A 22,442-nucleotide genomic window follows, 5' to 3' on the forward strand; every position below is an offset into this window, starting at 1 on the left:
TGGAATCCCGCAAACATGTTTCACCCAGTCAAATTCTGTATGTTTTTGTTTGTCCCAAGTCAGGAGCTGATTTCTGTGCTGTGTTATATATTGGTTTGCTTTAATTCATTTGTACATTTATTTGACCGTTTAACTTATGTCATAATGGAGCATTTCATAGCTGACTACGCGATATGGGATTTGCTTATTGTTGAATGCCGTACGGTGACTTTAATTATTAATTTCCGTGTGCTTTGTTGTCTTATACAGAGATGTTTCATTGGCAGTCATACCACATCTTCTAGTTTTATATGATATACAAAAAAAACATAATAATTCTACTAAAATAAACACAAGATAATTATATCAAATGACAAAATACGTACCTCTGCGAATTGTAATCCAACTCTTTTCATGTGATGGTGCTGAGTAACAACTCCCCGACATATCAAGATAACACATTTGAGAATGGGCATCAAAGTTGGCCACACAACAATTTATCTCCTCAGAACATTTGTATGCACAGCTAATTTCTGTTACACCATTTACACTTTTATATTTGTATCCGTCCCCTGAAACCCGTTCGTCATATTCCATTGAAAAGTAATTGTCAGAAAGGCCGAGCGCTAACTTTATTGCAGCAAATATCAAAATGCAAACATTCATTTTGTATTTCAAACAAATGCTAATCTATTGAATGTTGATGATAATTTGTTTCTTTATATACTAAAGTGTATGTTGAAATATACTGAATTGTTTAAAACATATTGATAAGTCTGAAGTTAATCTTATTGTATTATTCGTCAGGCAATATCAGTTAAAGTTAATTTAAAGCAACGCTGGTTTTTCTTAATATACCAACTCTAGTTTAAATTATATATTCCTTTCATTAATTGTGGTTGCTAACATATCATTAAATTTAACAATGAGCAAACACCACACATTATATTAAATAATTGAATACTCTGGCAAAATATGAAACCATTAAAAACAGTGACAAAAGGCCTGATAAGAATCCTAGGTACATAAAACGACAAACAATTGAAACAGACAGCAACAAACAACTACTATATCTTCATATCTATTTATTTTAGAACGCCTACTTTTCATTAGTCAAAATGTAAGCACAGGAAAGATCTCTTTTCCGTTAATGGTGTTTTTTCTTTCTCTGAGAGGTCAAAATTCGAGTGCTGCTGATTCCTAATAAAGTATTAATATTATAAAATAGAAATGTCAGTGCTTTAGTCTGTTGTTGAAGATTTTTTTGATCAAAGAAAGAAATATAATAGGACATTTATAACCTATATAGCTTTGTTTCTGACAAAACAATTGTTTCGTAAAGAATGTATGTCCTCAGTGTATAATTCTAAGGGAAAGTAATCAATAATCAAACAAAGAAATATAATAGGACATTTATAACCTATATAGCTTTGTTTCTGACAAAACAATTGTTTCGTAAAGAATGTATGTTCTCAGTGTATAATTCTAAGGGAAAGTAATCAATATTGACCATGTTATTTTTCAAGTGGAATTATTACTTTAGGCGATTTCCATAATGCACATGTCCAGTAATCAAACATAATGATATTTGTTTCAACCTCAAAATATAAATTCATACCACTTTTTGTTAGCTTTTTTCTTAATTATTATTATGAATTTATATCATTTGGGGTATACATTTTAAACATAAATTCATTAAAAAACAATGCTTCAGAGAACAATTGAAGGTCTTTCCACCTCGATAATAAGAACGAAATTTGAAAAAAACAGTGTTGGAAAATGTCACTACTTGTTTATGTAATCTGTTACTTCAGACTGATAAAAAAAACTATTATAGGTATTTTTCTTCAGGATGAGTCTGAAAAAGGCTACTTCCGGTTTAAAGAATTTATTATCGAAAAATGTCAATTATTGACCGAACAACATTGATAATTAACTCGTTGAGTTCTTCGATTAGTTATTCTATAAATAATAGGCAAAGCAGATTATTAAAGGAAAGTGAAACACAAATTATCAGAACATGAACCAATCTAATTGAAATACTTAGTATCAGCCGAAATGGTTCTGTCCATTTTAAATTTTGTATTCGGAAAATCTGCATAGGCTTTCTTATTTCTTTAGATTTTGTGCATAATTTATTGTAATGTCTAACTAAGTCAAGTTGAAATATAACTGCGATACTTCATTGTATTCGAAACAGCCAAAGCTTTGGAGAAATTAATTATCACACTTACAAAAACTCCCCATTATAGGCACATATATCATTGACAGAAAATACATCTAGTACAGTAAAAACGACATTGTATAAGTTTAACATTAAATTCAAAAAAAGTTATATACTGCACATGCCCTTCTGAAGTTTCATAATGTTAGCTAAATGCTCACAATACCGTGCGTTTCAATTAAGTCGGAGCGCATACTTAGAAAAAATATCACTTAATTAGTTTATGTCCATATTCCCACACGTTCAGACTACGAAAGAGGTAGGGCCAATTTGTCGGGAATTTTTTTCACAGAAGGGCCAATTCCAAAAGTGCCGACAGAATAAAATTTACTATAAAAACAAAAAATAAAAAGGAGATAGTGTCATAAAATCTACATAATCTTTTGAAAAGAAACATGCACAATTGTTGTAAAGTTGATTTGATTGTTGCCAAGGATTGTATAACTGCTCCCAACTGCTCGATATATTACTAGGCAGTTCCATAACACTCAATTGGGCCTATGAAATGTTCACCTTTTTCCATGGAATGTCCTGAAAAATAAAAACCAAAGTATTAAATAGTGTCGTTTTAATGATTTAAAAAAAAATGAAAATAAAGTATATAACAACTTTATAGGCCCCTGTCAATGGTCTCCGATGGCGTAATGTTCGTATTGTGCGAAAAATAGAATTGTTGCGATTAAAATTCATTACTTGCGAAGAATTTGGCGAATTATAGCAATTCGATTTCATCCATTTCGTTTTTTTTTTTTTTTTTTTTTTTCGAATTTGCTTGATCAGACCATATTCGTTATTCACCTTAAGCTCAAACGACTTTGACAGAAAATGAACAGTATTAACCAGTCGAGTGTATTTTATTTTTGTAGGAAACAAAAGGATTTATTGGTAAAAGTGTTGATTGATTTTTTTAACGAAATGGTGTGGTGACATGGCATCACGTGTTACCTCAATGATTTATTTACATCTTTGTAACTTACGTGTTTCCAGCATATGTGTACGTCACGACTTTTTTTCTTTTGACAATGGTGCAGAAAAGAAAAGAAATAATTGTGCTACAGAGAAATAAATTCAATTATAAAGGAAAATCTCTGACTTTTGTTTCTATACTACCTTAAGATGGGAAAATTTATATCCGAGAAACTTAATTGTTGAAGATGGATCTTTTGTTTCAAGAAGTAAAAAAAAATACGGTTTAATAATCAATATTTTTAATCTTTTGAAAGTAAAATTTTAGTTTTTATTGGAAACAATGTAGAATAAAAAAAAAGAGGTTTGTAAAACAATCATACACAACAATGGGGCAAACCGATTACATTTTGTGAATGAGTAGGACAATCGTTAGTTGGCTAGAAATAATTGAAAGTGGCGAACAATATATTGTCTTGAAGGAAAATTGTCGCGAAAGAAAATTAATCAAAATTAAAGTGAAAAACCATGCCCTTATGCCCTTGTCTACTGCTAAAGCTCGTATTTTGACAAGAAGATACTTTTTGTGGTATTTGGTTTCTGATTAATTCAACGTATACTAAGCCTCTTCATCAATTTATCAATATTTCATAAAATAATATATATGTATATATTTTGTGTGTGTCAGATGATTGCGGGAATAGATAGCAAGCAACAAAAATCTTATGTAAATTAGTTGTGAAGGATAATCAAACTGAGTGGCTACAAATTGTACTTATTTTAAGTTGTTTAATTAGGCGTTTTATTTTTTACCAATACATAAGATATGCTGAAACCTAATGTTTACCTATACTGCATTTAGTATACAAGTATTTTCCGTAATATCAGTTTTTTTTATTTAAAGTTCTAGGTAAACCAATTAATAGGAAGTTTCAAGTAAAACATATTCATCACCACTTAAATTCTTATAGTTTTTTATATTCTTGAAAGGCGCAGAAGTTAGTTGTTCTACAATGAATATTCAGTATTAAAAGTATATTCAGTATACAAAGATTGTTCTACTTTTGCAAATTGTTACTTGAATGGAGAGATGTCTCATTGACACATCTTCCTATATATATTTATATTATCTTCTAATTAACTCGTGTTAATCGCCATGATACCTACATGTGTTGGTAGTTTCACCAAGTGATTAGTTTTAGTAATGTGTAATTTTGGTTTTGAAATACATAGCACACACCTTTTGTATCTTTTCTGGAAAGTAAAGAGAAATTATTTGTTGAAATCTTTATCATTAACAATTGTTGATGCTATTTTCTGTGTAAAGAAATTTAGACTACCAAAATAAACATGACGATCATGAACTCTTATGATAATTTAATCAATTGCCTGTGGTGATTAAATATCGTTGCTTAGTTACTGTATTCCTTACCTGTGTCCCCTGCAAAGAAAGCGACTATTGGCAAAGCATCCTTATTTGTGACGTATCCTTCGTCAGATCTCCAAATGCTATCGTTGATATCGCAATTACAGAGCACATTGCTCTGTTGACAGGTCTGAGAAATTCCACACTCACAAATTCTCTTTTTTTCAGATCCGTGAAAAAATAAAGATGGAGGTTTGTACTCATTGGTTGCTAAGTAGGCTGTGCTTCGATTTGTCCAGTACGTATTCCACTTCTGATTTCCACCATCCCACATTTGAGCATCAAAACATTTCCAGCGTACAAACTGTCGACAAAACTGGGATGAATCTATTATTGCAACTACATGCTCGAAAGGAATATCATATGTGACGTTAAAACTGTAGGATCCATGTGCCTCATAGCCATATACATATACATCTCGCTCTCCGTCGTGATCTGGAAACATCAAGAATTCTTTAACGTAGATGATAAACACTTATAAATACAGCTTTCAGTACTAGATATGTGTTAAATACGAAAAAGAAGATGTCATATGAATGCTAATGAGACAACTATTTTTTTTTGTGTAATGACAACATGAACAATCAGAGAAAAACATGACCTTGTCTTGTGCCAAGACAAGTTATCGGTAGATTGTAGATCCATGAAAGTGCATTTGCATTATTAATGATATATAGTTTGGTTTGATTTACTGATTACAGCATCAAATTTTAATACCAATAAAATCAAGATTTAAGCATCTGATTACAGTGTTGAATATGTAACAATTTAGAAAACGTTTATTTAAGGATCGATAAATTTATAACGGTCGTATCTGAATTGCAAAGCACGGTAAAAAGAATTAGGATGTGTTGTCCCGCTTTTTGCAGGTACAATCGACTTTTAAAATCAAAAGTTATAGCTATGATAGAATTAAATAAAGGTTTTTAGTAATTTATGGTAACGAAATTCCAGGCTTATTTACCAGTAATACATATATTGGGTTCCTTAAAGACAAAAAGGTCACAACAGACACGGGCATAGAAAACAAGATAGAAAACAGAAACACAGTATGATGGTGCCAAAGAAAATCATTACTCAAAAAAGGAAAATTAACAATTTGAGACGAAAATCCTCCCTTTTGTCAAGAATCTAATGATCTAGAAAGTTGAAACCGAACGAAAGCTCCTTTGAACTTGTGGGAGAATATCTATCACAATTTTGTGTCGGAGACATACCTATCACAGTTACTCCAACTCCATTTTCCATTTCCATATCACAATAAATCTGGACTGCTGGCAGTTGAACACCATTAGATGTAATTGGTTCAATGAATTCAGTTTGACTATCCAATAGGCCGTTTGTTTAGACTACCAACTATTGCAGTTGATAGCTAAAAACATGATATATTGATATTATTTTAGCGGAAATCTTTATCAACCACAACGATCAATTGTGATTCTTGTCTCTTTTATAATGAAGTACGAGCAGAACAAGTCCTTCGTGAATTATTTATAATCTATACTAAACTTATTTGGAGAAGTTCATTTTTTTTATGTGAACTTTAATTGAACTCGAAAATTTTAAATGCATGAGTCTGTAATCTATGGATATTTATGTTTATATAGCTTATATTGCAATCGGTGGTCTTCGGAGGATAACTCGACATGTTTTAAATAGATGGCATCTAGACTAAAATACACATGAAATGAAGCTACATATTAATGATCCGGTATATTGTTTATTTCATACTTTTATAATTTGGATAAATGTTTTACACTGTTATATATGAAATAAGAGAATATTAGTCAGCTAGTTTCACTTAAGGCTGTATAAATGTTCCCTTCAAATTTGAAATATAAAAGAACATGTGATCATATCTATCGTTCTATTGTTTGTTATTAAATTCGCCAATATTTTCATCAAACAATTTATAAATATTGTTCATGTGAATACACCTAGAGAAATTAAGAAATAAATCTTTACTTGTTTAATCTTTTTTAAAAAAAAAATTGTATAGGTAAGAAACAACAATAAATAAACTCTTTATAGATATCAGGCTTACAATTGTACGCCTAACACGTGTTAAGTGTACAAAAGCTCAAAAGTGACCTCTGATGTTAAAAAAAAATTATATTGAAATAAGATTAATTTCTCTTTTTCGAAATATCTGATGCTGTGTTGAATCGTTTTTAATTGCCCACCAGTATCATTGCAACCAAAATGATGACAACTCTCTATAGATGTTACGTTTCCGGCACTATCAATGGTTGTGTGTCGGTTTTGATGTGTCCTGGTTCTAATCCCTCCATCACATGTCTTTGAGCACTTACTCCATGGACTCCAGTTAAACAAATCTTCCCGAGCTACAAAGGATAACAATATGAAAATCAGATAATCAATTAAAACAAAGTCGAATTATGTAGTTAGAATTAGTAAAAAGTGAGTGTATGTGCTTTAAAAACATTAAACTGTCACTCGTAAAAATCTAACAAATATTGTCCTTTCACAAAGGTCATTAATCAAAATTAGACAAACGAACATATAAGGCTAGAAATAAAATTCCAGTGCGAAGGTAAAAAAGCAACACTTTAGATAAAAATCATTAAATCATAAAAGAATTATTTTATTTGATGTATTTTGGTATGAAAGAGGGACGATATAAAAGATAAAACTATGGGTGATCTCAGGTGCTCCGGAAGGGTAAGCAGATTCTGCTCCACATGAGGCACCCGTCGTTTTGCCTATATAATAACAAATCTGGTAAATAGTGTAATTCCGTAGGTCATTGTATAACAAGAATATGTTATATATCCACATGTGGAGCAGGAGCTGCTTACCCTTCCAGGGCACCTGAGATCACCACTAGTTTTTGGTGGGGTTCGTGTTGCTTATTCTTTAGTTTTCTATGTTGTGTCGTGTGTACCATTGTTTGTCTGTTTGTATTTTTCATTTTTAACCATGGCGTTGTCAGTTTATTTTGGATTTATGAGTTTGACTGTCCCTCTTGTATCTTTGGTCCCTCTTTTATATATAAATGTGCTAGTAATTTTAGCCAATGATAACTGAGTATGCGGTATGGCCTTTGCTCATTGTTGAAGGCAGTACAGTGATCATTAGTTGTTAACTTCTGTGCAATTAGTCTTTTGGAAAGAGTTGACTCATTGGAAATCATACAACATCTTCTTTTTTCTATATGTAATATTCAAAATTTGTATACGTCAGTTATTTTACATGTTTTACTAAAACTAAAACAAATACAAAAGAAATAATGTTTTGTGTGGCCAAATACAAACCTCTTCGAATTGTAGTCTAACTCTTTTCATGTTGTGGAGCTGAGTAACAACTCCCCGATATATCAAGATAACATGTTTGAGAATTTGCGTCAAAATTGGCCACACAACAGTTTATCTCCACAGAACATTTGTATGCACAGCTGATTTCTGTTACACAAGATACACTTTTATATTGGTATCCCTCTCCTGAAATACGTTTGTTATATTCCAGGGAAAAGTAATTGCCAGAAAGGCCGAACGCGAACTTTATTGCAATAAGTATTAAAATGCAAAGATTCATTTTGTATTTTAAACTAATGCTTATGTAATGAATGTTGATGATAATTCGTGTCTTTATGTACTTAAATAGCAGTTAAAATATACTGAATTATTTAATACATATTATTGATAAGGCTGAAGTTAATCATATTGTATTATTCGCCAAGCAATATAAGTTGTAGTTAATTTAAAGCAACGCTGGTTTTCTCTAATGTACCAGATCTAGTTTCAATTAGAAACTCCTTTCATCAAATGTGTGCTAACATATTATTAAGAGACACTTAACAATGAGCAAACACATTATAATAAATAATTGTATACTCTGGCACGAAACCATTATATAACAGTAACAAAAGGCCCGATTAAAATTCTAGGTACAAATAATTAAAACAGATAGCAACAAACAGCTATCAGACTAAAAAAAGTATTTTCCATAATATATTTATGACAGTAATTAAACATATTACTGTAATATTTAATACAGTAAAAACGATATTATATAAGTTCAACACTAAATGTCAAAACAAACAGGTTTTTTTTTTACTGCACATGCCATTCTATAGTCTTACATTTCATAATATAAGCTAAATGCTCACAATACTGTGAATTTCAATTAAGTCGAAACGCATATTTAGAAATATATCCATCAATTAGTTGTACATTTCATCTTGAAGTGTTGACATTAATATCCAGTATATGGTAATTTTTATAAATTTCCTGTTTACAATTGTGTGAATTATGCAAAATACTAAGAATTTTCGCATTCCAGGCATAGACAACCTTTGCCGTATTTGACAAAACCTTTTGAAATTTTTGCTCCTCAATTCTCATCTTTGTACATGTTTGGCTTTATAATTATTTTGATCTGAGCGTCAATGATGAGTCTTATAGAAACGAAACGGTCGTTTAGCGTATTAAATTATATGCGTAGTGCCATTGCTAACCATTCAAACACGTTCAGACTACGAAAACAATAGGTTGTAATTCTGTAAATCTTTACAACAACAAATATTCAACCATCCGTATTGAGCAAATTGGGAATGTAATGCCATAAATTGGAAAATTTTGTCGGTTTTATCACAAAAGGCATGGTTTTGTTTTGGTGTCTGTGATGTTGATGCTTTGTCCAATTGATATGTTTAATTTTGGAGCAACGAAAGTAAGCAAGCTCATTCATATTTATTTTTATTAACCTATTTATTGACAAAATATCATTGATTTTTTCAAACTAGAAATACGTCAAAGTTCACCTAATGAAGGAATTGGATACGGGTGCAAATGCAAAAAAAAATCCATATATTATGGTTCGAAGCTGAAATAAAATATAAAAAAAAATCTTTAACATTAAAATCACTTTTTAAATTGATTATTTACTTTTTACAAATAAAATGTGAAATAAATTTTAATCATCTTTATTGCAGATCATATTAATCTATTAATGATCAAGGATTTACATTTTAATCCTTATGCCTCTAGCAGTATATTATAATCAATTGGAGATAAAGGATTACAGGCAGTTTTGATATTCTAATTCCTAGTACCAATAACGGTGTCTATTAAGTAGGAGCCTGGCATATTTATGACATATGTGAATCAGCATTCATGTTGTGTTTTCTTATCAATTTCAGAAAATTGAAAATTAAGTAAAAAATGTAAAGTGTTGTTATCAAATTTGATCAAGTATTTAATTGCAGAGTTGTCTATGTATAGAATTGAAGGAATTCTACGGAAGATATGATAACAAAATAATACCTTCCCCATAATTAACATAATGAGATTGTCGTACTGGTACGCGATTTTGTCATTTCAATTTTTAGTATTTGCTTTATTTCCATGTGTTTAATTTTGGCACTTTCATTAATTGGAGGAACGAAATAATCCAAAATAAATCTACAACCAAAATAACCCAATTTACGGTATGATGTGCAATGAACATGTAATAGCAAATCGATTGTTTTTAGAAAACACCGAATATTTACTGCTTTCCAAAGACAATGTTTCAAAAATACTGACAAACTGTTAAAATATTTGAGAGGATTATTTATAAATTATTTTAATAAAAAATAAATCAGATTTACTATGTAAAGGTGGCATGGCTAATAATGTAATGAATAGGGGAAAACGATCCAAAAAGTGTCAGAGCTAAAATGGTACAGAAATTATCAAAACGTGACCCTGATCAAAGACGAATTTCATTGCGTGTTGAATGGAATGAATGAGGTCAAAATAAGTAACTTTGTGTGTTAAAGATTAATATTGGACCATGAATAACCCAAATAAGAACAGAAATAGTGTACTTTTCGAAAAATGAAACTAAACGAAAATTACAAATTTTTACCTTTAAACCCCCGTCACACTGAGACAAAGTCCATGAAGTTTCCACTACGTCTTAAATATTTTTTAAACGTAGTAGAAACTTGCTCAAATTCGATTGATAATTCCGTTATTCGGTCTCTAACACGACCCTTCTACGTCCTTACAAAGACCGCACCACGTTCAACAAGTGTTTATTAGGTTCGTGTCAAGTCTATATAACTTCCATCAGGTGTTCACTACGTTCCTACCACGTCCTTACAACGTCCATAAAGTTTGCAGAACGACCTCTGTAGGTTCTAGTTACGTCTTAACTACTCCATACAAAACAGAAAAATTCACGGGCATTTTTTATTTCATTCAGCAACATGCCAGCTAGAGGTCGCGGAAGAAAGAGTAAAAGGGGAGTTTGTAGGAGTACACCCGCATGTAATCAGCGAGAAATTGCTGAAAAAGAAGCAACACCCGAGGAAGAACCAACAATTCATGCACAAAATGACTTAGAGGGGGGACATAGTGAAGATGATACCCAGTCAGTTCAGTCAGACTTTGCTAGTACTGATGCTCCTAAGGCAAGTAAAAAATCGAAACCAGTTATTGATTTCTCCCCAGAAAAGGAGCAAAGTATGATCGAGTGGTTAGAGGCCAACCCAGTTTTGTATAATAAGAAGTTAAATTTATATAAAGATACGGCGAAAAAAGAAAAACTTTGGCGGGATAAAGCAGTTGAGATGGAAAAATCTGTCGATGTTTTGAAGATATGGTATTCTAGTTTGAGAAGTAGATATGGAAAGCTCAAGAAGTTACGATCTGGTTCCGGTGATGGTGAATTAACTGAGAGGTACTTAATCTCTGTTTGGTGTTTTATATAGATGAAGCGGAAATTAGAAGGTACGCCCATGTTCGGTGATGATACAGAAAACATAGCAGACGAAATTATCTACAAATTATCTACAAGCAGCTTCAAGCCATCAGATACAACTATGCCCCAATCTGTTGCAGCTTCCAAGAGCAAGAAAGATAAATTTACAGAGGAGTCTCTACTGACTGGTCTTGAGGAACGGAGTCAACAAATGATGGCCATTAATCATCAACTTCTTGAACGAATGAAGCCATCTTCCAAAAGAGAGCGAGATACATTTGTGGACTGGATAAAGTCTGTCGTTAATGACTTCGACAATGATATTTGGAGACAATTTCAGCAGGAAATTAGCACAACTCTTTATCGTTATATTGGCGAGAACGATAAGTTGGAAAAAATTAAGGAGTCAGGAGTAACAATCCCCTCAACTGCCACAACAGTCTCTTCAGGGACAGACACAGGGATGTCCTGCTATGTGGCAGCCTCAACCGTCGCAGTGGCCAGGTCAGCCTTCATCTAGTGTTTCCGTATGGCAGTCACAGGATGCCAACTGGGTGTTTCAACAATTTCCTCATCAAAGACAGCAACCACTGACGCAGCTGCAACCTTTGACGCAACTGGCACCGCCACGAACATCTTCCGTGATCGCTACATCGAATCCTAATGTTTTGCAAGGAGGGGTTTCAAAGTCTAGCGAGTCGAGCAGTGTTTGTCAAATGTACAACATGAGTGACTCTGACATCTCTGAACAGTTTCTTACTAATACCTGATTTTTTTTTAGGTTGCAACGTATTGTGTTGAAAGAAGTTTTGGTTTCAATTTACTTTTTGGGTTGTAATCACAGCTGTGAGCTCATGTTACTTGTTCATAGCGTGGTATGTGTTTAATGTTGCTAGTATCACATATGTTATGTACTTTAGTTATTTGTTCAAGGTACGGAATGTGCTTATAACCATGGACTGGTCTTTTTTCAAATATGACAATTAAACTGATTTAACCTGTAGAAACTCTGTGTATGACTGTCATTCTAATGTAACTTTAATCATAAACTGTTTTGTGCACGAGGGCTACAGCATTTTTGAAATAAATGTAATCACTTGTTAGATACTTTTTTTACATATTATCGGATGAAAGCTGTCAATGATTGATAATAAAATTTAATATTTTGACCAAAACTGTACGTAGCAGAAAAACTTCAAGCATCCAAAATTTTCTCACAAGCGAGACAACCAGAAAACAATACATCACAGAGAAAAAACCTCTATTGTGTCTCTCGTGTACCGATACATGTATAAGTTTCAAAGATTTAAATGTATCCTTGACAAAAATTAAGACGAAGCGTCAGTTGACAGAAAATCTACCAAATATGAAAAAGAACAGATATGGGGTAAGTGTCAGAGAGACCACACTCTATCCACAAGAAAAAACAGAAGAGTTAAAAATGATCGTTTAAGGTAGGATAAGCCAAGTTGTAATTCTGGAATACGAGTTTTGTTTTAGACAAGTTTCCCGTAGGACAAGTAACAAAAAGCCAAATATATAAATATAATAATATATTCAAAAATTCAAATATCCTTGTAATACATGTGTACATTCTTTATAAATCAAAACTGTTCCATCAGTTACAAACTATGCACTTATCATACGGTTTTGCCAAGGAACTGAGCCAGCTTGACTATTGAAATATAGTCGAAGGTATTCCCTTTGCTTCTTTGCAGCTACGGTGTCTCTGTTTGGTCCAATTACCATGTTTACTTCATACATATTTGCGGTCGCTCGCCATAAGCCCGGAATCAAGTCATGTTGGTCATTTTCCATGTCAAGTTGCGCGTTCTGTTGTGTTGGATATCGTAGTCTCATCACATTGTGCAGACAAACGCAACAGTCGACAATGTTTCGTACTACATTTGGCTGCTGCATCATGGTGGTAAGTAATAATTGCCATCGTTGGGCCAATATACCAAATGCGTTTTCAACCACACGTCTTCCTCTCGATATTCTGTAATTAGTTATCAATTGTTCATCTGTTAAGCCTCGTTGAGAATAAGGCTTCATCAGATATGTTCTCAAACCAAAAGCGTCGTCTCCAAGAATGAAATATGGCACATTTTTGTCATCGTTCAGCATTGGATCCGGGTCTGGAAAGCCAATCGTTTCTTCTTCCAAGCACTCTTTAAGTTCAGAATTGTTGTAGATCTGAGCATCAGACATTGATCCACAACCACCAATGTCAATCCACAAAAACTTGTAATCCGCGTCAACTAGTGCAAGGAGAACCACTGAGCAAAAACCCTTGTAATTATGAAAGAGTGATCCTGTATTTGAAGGACATCTAATGGCTATATGTTTGCCATCGAGAGCACCACAGGCATGTGGAACATTCCATTTTCGCTGGAACTCTTCAGCAATATCACGCCATTCGCGCTGTGTGGTGGGACAAGAAACTGCTTCGACTTTATATTCGTCTACAATGGCTTGGCAGACTTCGGGAACAAACATAGAAATTGTATTTCGGGCAACTCTAAAGTCGTATTGTAGAGTTGGATATTTATCCCCAGAAGATAAGTGTCGTATAGTGACAGCGAGCTTCAGGCCTGGTTCTAATGCTTTTCTAAGCCGGGTATCTCTCCTTTGAATTCTGATCCCTACTGTATTCAAGATTTCGTCGAACATCTCGGGCGGCATTCTCAGAAAGTTGAAAAACGACTGTTGATCCTCCATTCTCAACTCCTGCATCAGTCTATCATAGTGGCCAAACATAAGCCTTCTTTCCTGAGTAAGCCAGGGACGCACCAACGATGTTCTGGGTCTCCTTTGTTTTCTTTTTATCCTGAAGCAGAAAAGCGCAACTTGAGCATCAATAAGAGCTTGTTGTCCTTGTAATGATGTATGAAGTAGAAGTAAATCTTGTTCCATCGTTCAATTACAAATGATTCCGTCTTAAAAAAAAACTATATATACCATATTCAATACGGGTAACAGAGATCCGATGCAAACCTGCTGCAAACGCACCGCAGACGTGGTAAAGACGTACTGCATACCGATAGGTCGTACAAAGAACGTACTAAGGTCTTTTAGAACGTAATAAGAACGTAGAATAGTCTTCGCGAGGTCGTGTTGAAAACTTCCCTGAATCATCAAGTTCTAAAAGATCGTAGTAAAGACGTAGAGCAGTCGTAGTAAGGTCCTGGTGCAATCTCCAAGAACGTAGTAAAAACGCAGTGAAGACGGCTTTCAAATTTATCACGTCCGTACTACGTCCATACGGTTCATAACTAGTGTCCTCTACGTCCTTACTACGACCAAGCCGTTCTCAGTACGTTCTTATTAGGTCTTTACTGCGTTTTATCCTCAGGAAGTTCTCACTACGTTTGTTTTGAACATGTTCAAAATTATTTCACGTCCTTCACGTCCATGAAGACCTTACCACGTCCATGCAAGTTCGCAGTACGACCATATAAGTTTGCACTGCGTTCGTACCACGACTTAGAAGTTTCCACTACGTTCGCCTACTTTTTTAGAACGCACTGGGAACGTGATAGGAACTTGGTCTAGTGTGACGGGGGCATAATGCAAAAAATAGATTACTAAAAGTACATGCGCTATTAATTTGTATCATATTGTAGTATGATTATATTGTAGAGCTAACATTACGTTAGTGTGCCTTATTTACAAATATTTGCAGTAGTGCAACCTCGATATCAATTATGACTTTAAAAGCATGAAATTATAACGTTTAGTTTTCATTTTTTTTCAGAGACGTTGTCAGGGAATATCGGGGACACATATGATACAATTTTCGTTACAAATTTCGTGTAAAAATTCCACGTTTTCAATCTAAATTTCTCCCGGTGAGGGCAAATGAAAATAAGTTCGCAATCGGCAACGGTATCAAGTGTTATGATCATTATAACCACTCTTGCTTTCTTCAACGTAACAATATCTTTATTGCATATTTGCCGTAACAATTTACTAAGTTTACAGCTTTAACTCAGTATCACTCGTGTTAGCTTACCTAATGGTTAAGGGAAGCACTATTTGGCAATATTATTTCTTCATAATATAAGTATTCATAACATAAGTCATTTCACAAAATATATTTGATAAATTATTGTGATTATCATCTCAATCAGTTGTCGTCGTCGGTTGATCTCTGTTTAATGTTTTTTCTCATATGAATGATTTACTTTTTGGAATACCTGTATTATCCATTTATACATAGTTTAATAGAACTGATACTATTTGCCCATTATTGAAGGGAACATTTAGTTTTTTTTAATTTCCCTCAATTGGTTGTTCATGCATAGTTCCATCATTTTTTTATTATCTTTCAACAGCTCCTATTGTGTTTAAATCAATTCAAGGTTTTCGTAAATAGAAGTTGACATTTATAACTCAGCGGAAGAGGAGATACTCATTCACTTAAAGGGGAAAAAATGAAGAAAAACAAACACGTTCTAAAACACAACCTTGCACAATAAAGTCAGAACGAGACTGCAATCAAAATAATGTGGCTATAGCATGTGCTACGGATAAGGAAGAGGATCCGAAAGAGTGAGATCCTGCTTCAATACGGGCACCAGTTATGTCGATCATGGCAGTTCACACTCTATGATATATCTTGCCCAGTGATGTTACAATATGGAACAAGAGGTCGTGATTGTGGTTCCGACAATTAAAATACATTATGGGTCACCTCTTACACTATATAAAAGTCACCATTGTTGCTGTGAGTTCTAGGGTCTTTGGTGACAAACATTGGGTTTCAATAGTTAAAAGATATTCTTAGTAGCTTTATTCTGCTGGAACAACCACATTTTTTTCGTCATCTATAACCTCTTGCTAATTAAACTGACTAGATACGCGTGAACTCTTTTAACATCGCAGGTTATGATTGCACTTATACATATATATGCAAACAGCTTTGGTCCAGTTTTTAATTATAATGCTCGTGTTATACACACCTTTTTGTATAACTTCATCAATCAGTTACCAGAAAGTCCTCTTCCAGTTGTAGAATTCAAAATTATAGGCATTGATAATCCATTTGTTGAAATTGTTTTTGATGCCAAGGGATATGGTTGTAACACATTTGTTTATCATGTTTATAGGGAAGATGCACGTGAGAAGTGAATAACAAGTGATTGACCAAAAAAAATAAAACTGTTTATGAATATTTAATAATCAAAATTAATTGAAATAAAAACTGGGCATATTAAAAGGGAGTGGTAAAAGTTTCAACAGATTGCATATTACAACATTTGTATAACCTTAACATAACATAACAATTAGTAAAATACTGTACACTATAATGTACTCATGAATATTCAAATCGTAGAGCCGATCTATATTAAATATCCATGACGATCTCTTCAAACTGTCCTTGTTTCCAATGTATACAACGAAGCGTGGAACAACTTATTTCTTTTATTATACTTGGAAAAAAATGTTTCACCTGTTAATATATTTTGATTAAAACCTATAAATCATTGTGTATTATGCTTGTTGTTGATATTTTAGTTCATACCTAAACGAATTCGTTCACCATCGATAGGTTTTAACATGTAATGTACATTTTGTTGTGTTGTATATTCATCCGCCGGATATGAGGCCTTTTAAAATGAGAATTTGTCCTAATATTAAATATACACTTTCAACACTTTTGACTCAATCGTACGCTTTGATGCAATGTTTTATTTGTTCGAGGAAACCAGAGTGCCATGGGAGAAATATTGACGTCCAGCAGGGAAATTGGCAAATTTTGTCAATTCTGGTCAGAGTCGAACTCCCGTACCTTGTGCGTGTTTTGAGCCAACAACTCTAGTAATAAAAGTCTTATTTATTATTTCTGAAGTCGAATCATTCAAACTCTTCGCTCCAAGGTTCTATTAAGGATAATTGTCAGTGTTAGAAAATCTTCAAATGTACAGTAATAAAATATCAAAGACCCTTATTAAGATGATAACACAATGTTTACTGTTGTTTCACTATTTCGCATAAAATTCCATTATATTTACATCGATATGTAAATATATAACAAAACAAACAGACACAATAGGTAAAACTGTCACAAATAGGGATACAGCCGCAACACGAACCCCCTCAACAATTGGGGATGATCTCTTGGCCCCGGAAGGTAAAGCAGGTCCTGCTCAACATGCGTCACCTGTCGCGTTCCTCGTGTTATTACAAAGCCGGTAAATAGTCTAACTCGGTTCGGTAAAAAGCGAACGGGATGGTAGTTACGTCGACCTAAGGAACATATCCGATATCATCTTGGACACAGATATTCCACAACGGGCAAACAACCCGTCATGGCGTCCGTTCAAATTACAAGGTGATGATTTCAACTACATCATTTGGAACCCGAAATCATCTCTTTTGTCGTAAAGTTTTGTTTTCAACCGACCCTCATAGTAAATATCAAGATATAAGTCCTAATCGCATTGCAAAAATCAAAAGCGCAGACATATCAAACGAAAGGATAACTGTCATATTTTTGACTTTCTGCAGGCATTTTCTTATTTAGAAAATGATCGGTTGAAACTGTTTTTTTAGCGCTAAACCTCTCACTTGTATGATAGTCGTATCAAATTCCACATTTACAACGATGCGTGTTCAAAACAGACATCAAAGGTAAAATTGTCCATAGTGAGGTACAGCATGTAATCACCGTGTCCAAATCTCAATCAGAAGAAAAAGAAACAAATATTAAACAAAGAAGCAGAAAAAACATTTATCAAATTTTACAACCACGTTCATTGCTTATTTGTTTTTGTTTTTTTTAAATCAACCCATAAAGGATTGAAATAGTTAAAGTCCTGAGACAAATGGCTTGGTTCACATCAACTCAGCTGGTGTAGAATCGTGTGTTTTACGTCATAATGTAAACGTCACACAGATAGAGATACATGTGTAAAATAATTTTGTCGTTCAAAGTATTTTCAAACCTATAATAGAACAATAACAAAAAGGTATTATAATGGAACAAGATTAATTAGTTTTTAAATCTACCTCGGAGTTTAGTTTTTTTGTGATTTTACTTTTTGCTTACTGATGCTAAACTTAGGATATTCTTCATGGTTAAAAATATAATAAATTAACAATAGTACAATTAAATTCTACCATAGGTGCAGCAGTTTTGATTGTTACTCTGTCTTTTAAACATAAAAAAGAAGATGTGGTGTGATTGCCAATGAGACAACTGTTCACAAGAGACCAAAATGACACAGACATTAACAACTATATGTCACCGTACGGCCTTCAACAATGAGAAAAGCCCATACCGCATAGTCAGCTATAAAGGGCCCCGATAAGACAATGTAAAACAATTCAAACGAGAAAACTAATTATTTATATAAAAAACAAATATGTAACACATACGACAACCCCTTAATTACAGGCTCCTGACTTGGGACAGGCACCTACATAAATAACGTGGCGGAGTTAACAAGTTAGAAAACTGCTTTAGTTGTATCTCTATTTAGAATAATAATATTCAAGATTATACCAAATAAAATGCTCAACTGAGAGCAGCCTGATACGACCACAGATGTCGAACCATGAACAGTTGGGGCAAGTTTTGACACGATATTCAAGCTTGATACTGTCTGAATTTGAATTGTGATCAAATATTTTGACATAATATAGGTGTCTGATACAAAATAAATGTTGTCAAGGATCGTACAAATCTTTTACGCAATACTGTGCAATTTTTAAAAGATTACTTCCTGAAACTTTTCAAAAAATTTTAAAAATGAACTCCTTAAAAAGAATAAAACACAAAAATCCCCACCCTCCAACTTTTTGAAACCCCTTGGTGCAATTACCCCTAAACTCAATCCCAAAATTTCCTTGTAGTACAGTTTAAGAGAGATCAATACACTTAAACACAAGTTATTGTCTAGAAACTAGAAATATGCTTGTTGTTGGCCCCTTTTCAGCCCCTAACTCCTGCATGTTTGGTGCAATCACCCACAAACCCAATCTCAGCCTTCCATTTGTAATATTGAACCTTCTGGTACAATGTCAGAGTGATCCATACACTTACACACAAATAATTGTCCGGAAACAAAACAGTCTTCGGACGACGACTCAGACGACGTTAACGACGCAGATGACGACACCATAGCATTATACGAACCAAAAAAGGTTTGACGGTAGTATAAAAAGATATTTTTATTATGAGAATTTGAAATAACAGATTTAGGAAAAGTGTCATCAGATCGATTTAATTATCTAATAAAGACCTATCATAATCTTGAAAATGAAACATGAACATTTGTTGTAAAGTTGACTTGATAGTGGCCAAGGATTAAATAAATGATCAAAACTGCTGTATTAATACTAGGCAGTCCCATAACACTCAAGTGGGCCTATGAAATGATGCCCTTCTTCACCGGAATCTCCTGAAAATTAAAACAAAAGAATTAGATAGTGTCATTTTTAATGAATTAATACTACGAAAACTGTATATAACCCCTGTCTATAATTTCCGATGGCGCCATTTTCGCAATTTCCAACAACAAAAAGTACGATAAATAAATCATTACTAGCAACATAATTTGGCGAAAAGAATTTAACAATTCGATTTTATCCATCTTTTATCGGGTTTCTTGAACTTCATCTGATTAGACAATACTAAATAATCGGATTTAACCTAAAACACGTAACGACTTTGACAGAGCATCAATTGTAATAATCAGCCGAGTGCATTGTATATCTGTAGGAAACAATGGACGGAAGGTGTTGATTATATATTTCATACGAAATGGCGTGGTTAAATGGCATCACGTGTCACCTAAACTGGCTTAATGTTTTTATTTACAACTTTGCAACGGACGTGTGTCAAACAAATTTTTATATCTTGACTTTTTATCCTTTTTACGATTGTGCAGGAAGGAAGAGAAAACATTTAATTTCAATTGTAAGGTAAATCTCTGACTATAATTAGTCTCTATCCTTCAATCAGACGGGACCATATATATCCAACAAACATATTAGAGATGAACCATGTGTTCCCAGAAAGACAAACATTTCTTTTTATAATCAATAATTCAATTTTACAATATCTTTTGAAAAAAAGTATATGTAATACAATGTTGGTATAAAAAAAAAGATTGGTAGAAAAATCATGGAAAACAATGGGGCAAACAGATTTGTTTTTTGTTAAAAGGCAGGAAAATTTTAAATAAAACTATCTTTATGTTACTTGTTAGTTGGCGAAAAAAAAAATTAGAGTAGAGAAACATATATCGTTTTGACGAAAACGGTTGCGAAAATCAAATTTGACCGAGTGACGGGCCTGCACCTGACTATAGCTAAAGACTTGTTACCAGTAGATACTTTTTTATGGTATTTGGTTGCTGTTTATTGCAACCTATACTTAAAATTTTCATTTATTCATCAATATTTCATATATTAATATATATTTGTGTGTTTCAATTACGATTGCGCGAATATTTAGAAAGCAACACAGATTGTGTGAATAAGTTGTTGGAATGGACATAATGGTACTCAACGTTAGGACGGATCATCAAAATGAGTGGCCACGAATTGTGCTTGTTGTTAAAAAACAATCTAATAGTAAAATAAATATTATCTTTAGTTTCATTCCGGGCAAATAGTTTAAAACAGGCGTTTTTTTTACCGATACATAAGATATTCTGAAAACCAACGTTTACCTATACTATATATGTATTTTGTGTATATCTTTTTTTTTTATCAAATATATTAAAAGTTCTTTGTAGACCAAACATTAGGAAGTTTCAATTTGATCATATTCACCGTCACTTAAATTTTAACAGTTCTTTTTCTATTCTTGAACGGACGTTCTACAATTGACTGTTTCAGAATCTAATGCATTCTGTGTAATATTTTTAAAAGCGCACACCAAAACGTTATGATTGGTAGATGGTTCCAAACAATAGAAATCCATCAAATGGCGTAGCATTATTTTTATTCGGGTGTACGCACAATGAGATTACCCATAGTCTTTTAGATTTTGAAAAGGCGAATAAATAAACAGTTTTAAAAGTATATTCAATAGATTGATTTTTTTTACAAGATTTGACTTGGATGGAGAGTTGTCTCATTGGCATATCTTTCCAAATATATTATCTAATAATTAACTCGCGCTAATTGCTATGAAATATACATCTGTAGGTAGTTTCTCCAAGTGATTAATTTTAGTACTATAATTTTGGTATCGCAGTTATTAACACATATTGTGATTATGTATCACCTATGGAAAGTAACGTGGAATCATCTTATGAAATATTCTTTTTTAACAATTGTTGATGCTTTGTTCTGTTCAACGAAGTTAAGACTGCCAAGATTATCATGATATATCATGTACTAGTATGGATATTTAATTATTGCTATGGTAATATCATTGCTAGTAACCCTTACCTGTGTCCCCTGCAAAGAAAGCAACTATTGGCAAAGCATCCTTATTTGTAACATATCCTTCATCAGATCGCCAAATACCATCGTTGATATCACAATTGCAAAGCACGTTGCTTTCCTGGCAGGTCTGAGAAATTCCACACTCACACGTTCTTCTAACTTCAGTTCCGTGAAAAAAACCAGAGGGTGGTTTTTTCTCATTAGTTGCCAAGTACGCTGTGCTTCGATTTGTCCAGTACGTAGTCCACTCGTCATTTAATGTATCCCATATTAGAGCACCTTTACAACTCCATCGCACAAACTGTCGACAAAACTGGGAGGAATCTATTATTGCAACTACGTGCTCGAAAGAAATATTATATGTAACGATATAACTGTAAGATCCAAGTGCCTCATAGCCAACCACTGTTATATTTCGCTCTCCATTATGATCTGAAAACATTAACAGTTCATTTGCATAGATTACATTAGACTTTGATGTACAACTTTTAGTGCTAGATATTTGTGAAAAAAATACACTTACAAACGTCATTATCATATCAAAACCGAAGGGTTGCAGCTATTTTGTATAAAGGTGTTGATGTATTAAAAACGAAAGATACACACAAATGTTCCTGATTAGATGCAACGATCAATTCAGAAATTAAATAAGGTAAATAATATGTTCATGCCGTCTTTATTTGACGATTTGACGGTTTAATTATCGCCGTTTAGAAATTGGTGTTTATAGGTGTTTCTTGAAGATAAGATTATATACTCAAACAAAAATATTGCAGAGTTACGTTGATCTGA

At 33.2% G+C, this 22,442-nt stretch overlaps 3 protein-coding genes across 3 annotated transcripts; all 3 read right to left on the bottom strand.

Annotated features, from left to right (window-relative positions):
- Nucleotides 1-1,925: 1,925 nt before the first annotated feature.
- On the bottom strand, nucleotides 1,926-5,875 carry LOC139491036 (contactin-associated protein like 5-3-like). Its single transcript, XM_071278306.1, has 3 exons — nucleotides 5,753-5,875; nucleotides 4,542-4,970; nucleotides 1,926-2,734 (listed from the first exon to the last, which is right to left on the bottom strand). Exons 1-3 carry the CDS (start codon nucleotides 5,787-5,789, stop codon nucleotides 2,673-2,675), a joined length of 528 nt encoding a protein of 175 aa, XP_071134407.1. The 5' UTR covers nucleotides 5,790-5,875; the 3' UTR covers nucleotides 1,926-2,672.
- A 6,997-nt stretch (nucleotides 5,876-12,872) lies between these two features.
- LOC139492733 (uncharacterized) lies at nucleotides 12,873-14,025 on the bottom strand. The gene has a single exon (XM_071280885.1). The coding sequence runs from the start codon at nucleotides 14,001-14,003 to the stop codon at nucleotides 12,873-12,875; it is 1,131 nt and encodes a 376-aa protein (XP_071136986.1). The 5' UTR covers nucleotides 14,004-14,025.
- Nucleotides 14,026-19,453: 5,428 nt separating this feature from the next.
- On the bottom strand, nucleotides 19,454-22,182 carry LOC139492734 (contactin-associated protein like 5-3-like). The gene is made up of 2 exons (XM_071280886.1): nucleotides 21,654-22,182; nucleotides 19,454-19,651 (listed from the first exon to the last, which is right to left on the bottom strand). Exons 1-2 carry the CDS (start codon nucleotides 22,180-22,182, stop codon nucleotides 19,590-19,592), a joined length of 591 nt encoding a protein of 196 aa, XP_071136987.1. The 3' UTR covers nucleotides 19,454-19,589.
- Between the last annotated feature and the right edge of the window lie 260 nt (nucleotides 22,183-22,442).

This window comes from Mytilus edulis, chromosome 10 (genome assembly GCF_963676685.1).
Source record: "Mytilus edulis chromosome 10, xbMytEdul2.2, whole genome shotgun sequence".
In the NCBI taxonomy this organism is placed as follows: domain Eukaryota; kingdom Metazoa; phylum Mollusca; class Bivalvia; order Mytilida; family Mytilidae; genus Mytilus; species Mytilus edulis.

Coding starts and splice junctions, on each gene's coding strand:
- LOC139491036 (XM_071278306.1), bottom strand. CDS start 5,789: ATGGAAATGGAAAATGGAGTTGGAGTAACTGTGATAG. Junction 4,971..5,752: donor AGTTGGAGTAACTGTGATAG/GTATGTCTCCGA, acceptor TGATGTTTCCAG/ATCACGACGGAGAGCGAGAT. Junction 2,735..4,541: donor TTTCTTTGCAGGGGACACAG/GTAAGGAATACA, acceptor TTTATTTTTCAG/GACATTCCATGGAAAAAGGT.
- LOC139492733 (XM_071280885.1), bottom strand. CDS start 14,003: ATGTTTGGCCACTATGATAGACTGATGCAGGAGTTGAGAATGGAGGAT.
- LOC139492734 (XM_071280886.1), bottom strand. CDS start 22,182: ATGACGTTTGTAAGTGTATTTTTTTCACAAATATCTAGCACTAAAAGT. Junction 19,652..21,653: donor TTTCTTTGCAGGGGACACAG/GTAAGGGTTACT, acceptor TTTAATTTTCAG/GAGATTCCGGTGAAGAAGGG.